Source organism: Anopheles marshallii, chromosome 3 (assembly GCF_943734725.1).
Source record: "Anopheles marshallii chromosome 3, idAnoMarsDA_429_01, whole genome shotgun sequence".
Taxonomy (NCBI): domain Eukaryota; kingdom Metazoa; phylum Arthropoda; class Insecta; order Diptera; family Culicidae; genus Anopheles; species Anopheles marshallii.
Genome location: NC_071327.1, coordinates 55,446,355 through 55,454,830, shown reverse-complemented (window position 1 = coordinate 55,454,830; position 8,476 = coordinate 55,446,355). Strand labels below are relative to the sequence as shown.

Here is an 8,476-nt window from a genome sequence, read left to right as displayed (position 1 = left end):
TTGTTGGTGCACGCTGTTTTTTTTTTATTTCGGCACCGGGCTTCTTCTGGTGACCTGATTTTACTTTCAAGACGACAGCGATTTCGGTGTTACGTTGGGCGACGAACCGGACTTTTTGGTGGATCGTTCCGTCGTGGTGGCTACGTGATTGAGTTGCGGTAGAGTTTATTGTTGTTTTGGGGTTTTTTTTTTTGGGCGGTGTTGTGCAGATACATGTGAGAGTGACTTTTATGTGTTGTTGGGAAATGGATGTCGAATAGATGCATCGTATTTGTATTCACACGTGGTTTATGTATGCGTAAACGAGTTGAGTGTTGCTTATTGATTTTGTTTGTTTTATTAACAACCACAGCCAATAGTGGCCTGTATCATACTCTAAGCCAGTTTTTTTTTGTATGCGTTTTGACGTTTCCAGGCTTCTCCACTTACAGCTCCCTATATAAATGGCAAGCCAAGTTAATCTTAGGAAAAAAGGATTAGATCCTGATGAAAGCTTCGATCAGCTGCTTGGCAGATGTCAAAACAAACATTTTTTTTGGCTGGTCTTATCCAGGTTAGGCCATATTTTACAAATATTAAAATTGTAAACAAACATTTTTAATGTAAATAACTAAAAAGGATTATTTTAATAAATAGATTTTTATATTTAAATTGAATTTAAAATAAAATGTCATTCTATATGTCCAAATGCTATGTCCTTTACGAATCTGCAAAGAATGATACAACCTGACAATTGGATTATTTGACAGATACAGTCTGAAAGCTTAAGCCTTCGAACTTATGGTATGATCTGTCCGAGTATTAGTTTCCCCCAATGTGTTAGTGAAAATGACTGTTACATTGGTTAGAGAAAGATTTTGAATACTTTACATTCATTTTTAGCTAACAGCTCTTAATTGCATGCTTCCAAAGCCATAATATATTTTGCACTTTACAATGCTCATTTCCTACTAACGCTTTCTTGGTTAAGAATTTGAATTGTTAAACAGAGGCATGCAAATGCTTTATCTATCATTATCTTTGATGTACGCTTGTTTCGTAAATGAGTCTGACTAATGATAAGAAAAAAAAGACGCTTGGACGCAGTTTCGACTGTTCGCTGCTTTGCAACTAGCGATGCTTTTAAGCGTTGCACTTTGACGGAAACGCCGACCGTGAAACGAATATTAGGCAAATGAGTTTTGACATCTTGCTTGCTGGACAGGATGTCCATTCCGGGTTGTGTGGTGCGGTTTTGTGTTGCATTCTAATCGTGATCCATTATTTTAATTACGCACCAGAGATGTAGACGATAGAAGCTCTTAACTTTGGAAGATTTTGGTAGTCAATTCTGATTGGTAGTCCATAACCGATCTAAAAAAACAACATTATTAAAGGGCCAGACTATTGTTTTAAATTCGAATTAGTAGTTCATTTTGTACTTTCTGCGAAGGATTTGCAAGTTGCTGTACATCCACTAATACGTAGATCATGCATGGCTGAGCTCATCAGTTGACTGATTAATCGACCCACATAAGTCCCCGTGCATCGTCTAACTGCAAATGTGTCTTATGCACAACACGCCAACCTTCCCGCTGACACAAGTGTCACCTTATCACGCTACCAGCCACTCTAAAGGCTGTTGACTTCGGACGCTGGCGGCGCAGAAATGTGCGAACCTTATCAATGTGGGTCACACATATTCTTAGGCTAATCCCTGGGTGGTGGTTATCATTTGTTTCATCCGTGCTATTTAACTAACTTTCTTATTTGCTTTCCATGATCTTGCCCTCAGTTCTCGGTTGTCGTCAGAATTTGGCTCAAATCACTTCGCTAGCTGTTTTCCCCTTCGTATCGCGATGATCATCAAGAAGCCACCGGCGACGGATGACGCGTTCATCGAGAGCAACGTAGTTAAACGCTTTTCTCCCCTGGCACGTCAGGTGAGTGTGCAAATAGAGCGTTATTTATGGTGTGCGCTAGACAGCAAATCAAACAGCGGAAGATGGCGAGCCGCGCGTTTAAGTGTGGTCGCTTCTTTTAGATAAGAACGAGTCGGAATATTTGTTTTGGTAATGTATGATATAAATTTATGTGAGAACAAAGAGATACAATATGAACTTTGAAATCTTTCAAATAATTATTTTTTTAAAGAATGAAATTTTTCTAATCTATTTGAACACTGTATAAAAATTATAATTATCTATTCTAGTGAAATTAGATGCGAAATATTGAATGTTCTTCTTCTTCTTTATGGGCACAACAACCTCAAGGAGGTCTAGGCCTGCCAATTCTGGCTTTCTGTGACTTTATTTACCTGTAGCTGGATAGTCAGTCCTGCGTACAGGGGATTGGTCCGGATGGGATTTTGGTCCGGTCCGGTCGTGTGAAGACCGGCGCCTCTACCATCATGCCACCGGGCCGTCCCAATACTAAATGTTAGTATATTAAATTTCTCAATGCTTTATTTAACCATTGCTAGATTATTTGGTCATAGTCAGAACAAGTAAATGAAGGGATGTCAGGAAAATAAGAAAATGGCAACCTTATCGTTTTAGTAAACAATTATCTTCCATTTTTCACAGGTGCTGGCAGCATCCGGACCCATCATCAGCAGTGCAGCAGCCGGCATGACGAACGGCTTTTCCGCCATTTTACTTCCACAGCTCCAGCAGCCGGGCAGCAAACTATCCATCACCGAAGATCAAGCGTCATGGATCGCTTCAATGGCACCGTTACCGATGGCGCTCGGCTGCATACTGGGTGGTTTGCTGATGGAACGCTGCGGCCGTAAGTCGGCCCACCTGCTGCTGAACATATCGTTTGCCGTCGGTTGGTGTGTACTGTCAATGGCCGGCAGTTATCCACAAATTCTAGCCGGGCGCTTTATCACCGGACTAAGCTGCGGGCTGGTTGGGCCTCCTGCCTCGGTGTACATAGCGGAAACGAGTGATCCACGCTACCGTGGCATTCTGCTCGCTGGCGTCACGTTCGCTGTGTCGGGTGGCATTTTGCTGGCGCATCTGTTCGGGACCTTCTTCCGATGGCAAACGGCCGCCTTGCTGTGCTCGCTGTTTATGATCGTCGCGTATCTGTTGATGCTTGTATCGCCGGAAAGTCCTGCATGGTTGCTTGCCCGGGGAGCTCGGGCCGAGGCGGAAACATCGTTCCGTTGGTTGCGCGGTTTCGATCCGGCTAGCCGGCAAGAGTTCGATGCGATGGTAGCGAGAACGGAAAAGCGCGAGAGCAATGATAAAAGCATGGAAACGCGGCCAGGGGCTTCGAATGTGAAGCGCTCGCCATATCGACGACGGGAGTTTCTTATGCCGCTGGCAACACTGCTCGTGTTCTTTGCCACCATGCAGTTTTCGGGCGTGAACATCGTCGCGTTCTACTCGATCGCACTGATGAAGACTACGATCGGGAGCGATAACTTGAACGAGTATCTCGCCATGTTGATTGTGGATTTGGTACGCGTCGTAACGTCACTGGTGGCGTGCATTCTGCTCCGCTCCGTTGGCCGTCGTCCACTGGCGATGGCAAGCGGTGTAGGTACGACCGTGTCGCTGATCGGACTGTCGATCTTCCTGTACTTCCAAACGAGTATCCCGCTGTACCGGAACTACTCCTGGCTGTCGTTGGTCTTTCTCATCAGCTACATCGTGTTCGTCGGCATTGGTCTGTTTCCACTGCCCTGGTGTATGACGGGCGAAATCTTCCCGGTGGCCACCCGCGGTCTTGGTTCGGGGTTAACATCGTCGTTTAATTTCGTGTGCTTCTTCGCTGTGATCAAAACTGGCCCGACGCTGTTTGCGACTGTTGGGATTAATGGAACGTTCCTGGTGTACGGGGTGATTTCCTTGCTTGGGACGCTGCTGCTGTATGTCATACTGCCGGAGACGAAGAACCGCACCTTGCAGGAGATTGAGGAACAGTTCCGGCGTGGACGAAGGAAAGCAAAGGATGCAGAAGCGCCTACAGTGGAAGTAGGACCGTCAGCAACACCGTCAGCTGGAATAGCAACAATCTCTTAAGTGCCTACAGAGCTATGCAAATGTCCATGCCGGTGTGGTTGCTGAAGATATTATGTCTAACAGTTGTTTATTTCTAGAACTCGTTGTGTTCGATTGATTTTAGTTAGTTTTAAGATAAGTAAGTTTTAAAATAGCGTCATTTACGATAGAATTTCACTTTAAAACTTTGTTATTAATGCGTAGTGTTGAGGTACGAGATTCAAGGAGTTGTTTTTTTTTGTACTTACCACAAGAGCAATGGTAAAGTGAATGTAAATGTCTTAATTCCATCTCAAACGCCATTTTTATTATTTCAATCAAAAAATCGTTTATTTAGGATCATAAAATTAAAAACATAACGTGACGTACAACATGTTGGGTTTCCTTTTTTGGTTTTGTTTTGTCCTCAATTTACTTGTTTTGTTTGTTTTCCTTGCTTTATTTATGTATATATATATACGTTTATGTATATGTATATTTTGTGTATATATATATAATTTTCGTTTTCTTGTCTCTTTCCTATGTTGCTTCTTTCCTTCTTTCTTCCTCCCATTATCTGTCTCTCGCTCTCTCTCTGTTTTTATGTTTCTGATTCCTCATAACCGCGCTTCATTAAACATTTAATGTTTTCTAGATTCCCTTCCTTTGTCATATGTTTTCGCTCATTAGCGCACTATGAAACGTTTGCGTTTGCGTTTGTTATTCCAATTGGTTTTGTGTTGCTTTTCGCGGCTTTTTCTCCTTCGCATCGTCTTAGTGCTACTACGTTTGCATTTATTTTATCGCGCTTTTGTATTAACTGCTGTAACTGCTTTGCAATTGCTATCGTTTTTCTATGCTCAACATTTCATACATTTGCTTCCATTCCTGGTCGTGAAACACAGTCGTTCTCATTCACGCAACACAACTCTTACTTACTCGCTACACCTTTACACCTGTTGTTTAGTTTAGTTTAGGACTTCTTTTGCTTGTTTGCCTTCCCACTCCTCCTTTTTTGTTTTGCTTGACAGTTTTGTTTGTTTCGATAAATGTAGTAAAAGTTGCAGTACAAGTTTAAGCTGCTAAAACTTATCAAATAATCAACAGTTCGCTGCGGACGATTGAAAACTGATTGTGGTAACGTTCTGTTTAACAGTTTGTGGTCGGTTTGTTGTTTTTGCTTTTGCCAGGGGTGGTTTGTTTTGCTTTTGTATGCGTATTATTTTGTGTGTGTGTGTGAGTGTGTAAAATGTTTTCTCACGTTTTGTAGGAAAAGAGAGGCGACGTTTAGAAAAAAAAACAAACAAGTTTGTCAGTTTGTTTGTTTCGTTCGTGGTAGTTAAAGGTACAACAAGACAGTAAAAGCGATAAAAGTAGTAAAAAAGCACATGTTTTCCGTGCATCATACATGCTAATAGAACGGTACGTATTCAGTGAAAGAAATAGTACGAATCACGTTTTAAAAAGGAAATAAAATTTAAACCGGGTGTTTTCAAAGTGTTTGAAGATTACTTACAACTTAGTGAACTGTTTGCGTAATTATTTATTAATGCCAAAGTGTACGTGTGTAGTTCTGTGTGTTGTTTGTCTTCGTGCATACATTGGTTTGCTTTGCTAGAGCTCCGAATCCTAGCCTTATAAGTGGGTTAACTAACGGTGCTGAAAAGAATCCCTTTACTTCCTGCCCTTTACAGTACGTTGTTGGGTTATTGCAATCTTTCTGTGTTTCCTGTCCCAACTAAAACCTCGACAGCCTGAATGGGATTTTGAACAGTTCATTACACTATGATATAAGTATGTATATGTTATATATATATATATAGTTGTGTATATATATATACTTTTATGTATAAAAAATCATAGCACGATCATAGCGTAGCGCTAGTATGTAGGAGTTGTCGCTCATTTTTATTTACCTCTTCTAATTACCTGCCCAATTTTTTGTGTATTTTTGCTGGTGATGTTTTACCTTCTCTACGGATTTCTTTAGTAGCCTTCGTGTATTTTTTGATAAAGTTTTGTATTTTTTTGTCCTTTTTTGTCAGCAAGTTTCGATTTTTCCGTGATAACGAAAGAAGTTTGCTTTATTTTTGTTACTCTTTTAATGTGAAATCGTTTTCTAGTCCACAGGTTGTCCCAACTGTTATTTCCTTTTTCTTTTATTCCATTGCTTGTGTTTATTCTACTCGTTCTTGCCCGTGCCTTTAGGTTGAAGCTTAGCTCAGCACTGTTTGCTTATCTTTCATCCGTGCCATGCGCAAATGTTTTGTTTTGTGTGTTTTGTTTTCTTCTTCAGCACAAGTTTCTAGCTCTCGTTTTATTTCACTTCTAAATAGCAATTTCTTTTTTTTTCGCTTATAGTTCAGCTTAGTAATCAGCCATTTTGTCTTGTGTTGCTGTACCCCGTTGCATCTAATTTGATTTGCAACAGTACAGCTTTGTTTACTCTTTAACTTTCGCTTGGCAGCTTGTCCCTAACCTTCCTCTCTCTCTCCCCAGAACCCGACCCAATAATTCTTCGAGCGTTTAAAGATGCGCGCTTGCATTCGGCTTCGCACATCTACGCACTTACTTATTACCCATATTGTTCGAACGTTTTTTTTTGTTAGTTAGTACATTTTCATTGTGTTGTGTGTTTGTGTGTATGTGTGTGACTTTTATACTTGAGTTTTTGTAACTGACTTAATTCGATGGAAAACAATAAACAATAATAACGCTTCCTTGCTTAATGGCTTTAGTTTGGCGGGCAAAAAACATGCACTAAATTATTTAAATATTGAATTTTACTTTCTTCGTGTGTGTGTGTGTTTGCTTTATGTCTGATTGGAAATGTTTTGTTTTCGTACAAGAAACGATGTGTATCGACGTAATACCGCTCCACCGCTTTATGCTCAAACCGTGCCCTTAGTTGACTACAAGGATGGCGTTTTTCTTGTCGCTTTAACATGTTTAAAGAAGCGCAACGTGATGGTGATGCTTATTTAATTCCGCTGTTTTTTTCTTGTTTGCTACTCTATTAACAACTCGTTGCTATCACTGTTTGTATAGCTTGAGCGTTCGGTTTTAAGTGTTACTAATGTACAAGTGGTTACGTGCACGGTTTTGTTCGTTTGCTTTAATTACGTTTTTTGTTTTTGTTTGGGGTTTTAGAAATGCTGCTTGCTTGTTTGTTTGAGAATTTGACTTATTTTGTTTGTTTTGTTTTTGTCAGTGGTTTGCTCAAAATTTCGTATAAAACCTTTACCCTGAATCGATTAATTCTTGCCGTCTAACTTTTGTTCAACAATTGTGCTTACGATAATTTGCCTGTACAATGTAGGTTGGGAGTGTTTTCAAGGGGAAATATAGATGAGACAATAGATAACAAAAGCGCCTACAATTATGCTTCTTTTTGAAGCTTTCACTTTGCACGATAAAGTAAAGCTGAATGTCTAATAAGTTATGCTTAGCTATAAGCATGAAATAAACAAAGAAGAAAGGAATTTTGTGAGGAAAAAATTTTAATTTTGAAATAATCAACTATGCTGGTGAAACAGGATCAATCACCAAGTACATCATTCTATCATTTTAAGTTTTGTTTTTGTTTATTACCAAGTTTTCCAATTGCGTTCAATGTATCCAACAGCTATTTCAGTGGAACAGTGTATTACGTTTACTGTCAGCTTTGCAGAACCATCGCGTGTTTTTTTTGTTTCTTTTATTTTATTTTCGTTCATCAATTAATTTATCTATTTTCAACTTGCACATGAGGCTCAGGCTGTGCTTTTAGCATTTAGCCACATCCAATTGCTTTTCGTTTAAAAGCGCTTCTGTTATTAAGCCGGCGAGTGTGTATGTGTTTGTGTTTTGGGTCTTGTTGGGTTCCACGTGCATCAACCGCGTATACCGGGGAGGCGATTTCGCAAAATGTGTCCGCACAGTTTGTTTTCGCTTTTACGATTTATTACTCGCTACATATTCTTCGGCGATCATCATCTTTGGTAAATCACAATCTTAGCTGAGCTGTAGTTTTTTTTTCGTTTATTATATTCATTATTTAAACCGTGTATGCTTGTACAGATGGTTTTCATGGGCTGTTTGGATGTGTGATGTGTGTTTGTGTTTGGTTGAGTGTGGTGCACATGTGTGAATTGGTGAGCGTTTCCCACATTACCAAAGAGAGAAGCTTAAAGTAAGCGGAACTGGGTTGGTTTTTTTTAAGAAACTACCGGCCAAAACGAGATAAAAGATAGTCCTTTAACCCATAAAAGAGACTTTTAACTTTACTTTCGAAGAATACTAGAAACATAACAATTGGAGCCCTGACGTGGAGATTATAATTATGGTAGTAAATATAGTTACCCAAAATAGCAACAAGATGTTTTTGGAGGAGAGTGCAGTGTTTTCAAGAGCTCTGATTGCTCTTGTGTCATATGTGCTCGTGTAACGGTGACTTAGGGTGTATAGGAGTGTAGTGTTACATACTTATGATAAACTTTACAAAATACACGGTACATCCTTTTCCG

The 8,476-nt window shown here is 39.9% G+C and overlaps 1 protein-coding gene across 1 annotated transcript; it reads left to right on the top strand.

The window, feature by feature from the left end:
* Positions 1–1,838: 1,838 nt before the first annotated feature.
* LOC128711107 (facilitated trehalose transporter Tret1-like) lies at positions 1,839–4,013 on the top strand. Its single transcript, XM_053805972.1, has 2 exons — positions 1,839–1,922; positions 2,565–4,013. Exons 1-2 carry the CDS (start codon positions 1,839–1,841, stop codon positions 4,011–4,013), a joined length of 1,533 nt encoding a protein of 510 aa, XP_053661947.1.
* The last annotated feature ends 4,463 nt before the right edge of the window (positions 4,014–8,476 follow it).

Excerpts from the sequence above, each read along its gene's own strand:
- LOC128711107 (XM_053805972.1), top strand. The coding sequence starts at position 1,839 with ATGATCATCAAGAAGCCACCGGCGACGGATGACGCGTTCATCGAGAGC. Across the intron at positions 1,923-2,564 it reads TTTCTCCCCTGGCACGTCAG|GTGCTGGCAGCATCCGGACC; the intron begins GTGAGTGTGCAA and ends CATTTTTCACAG.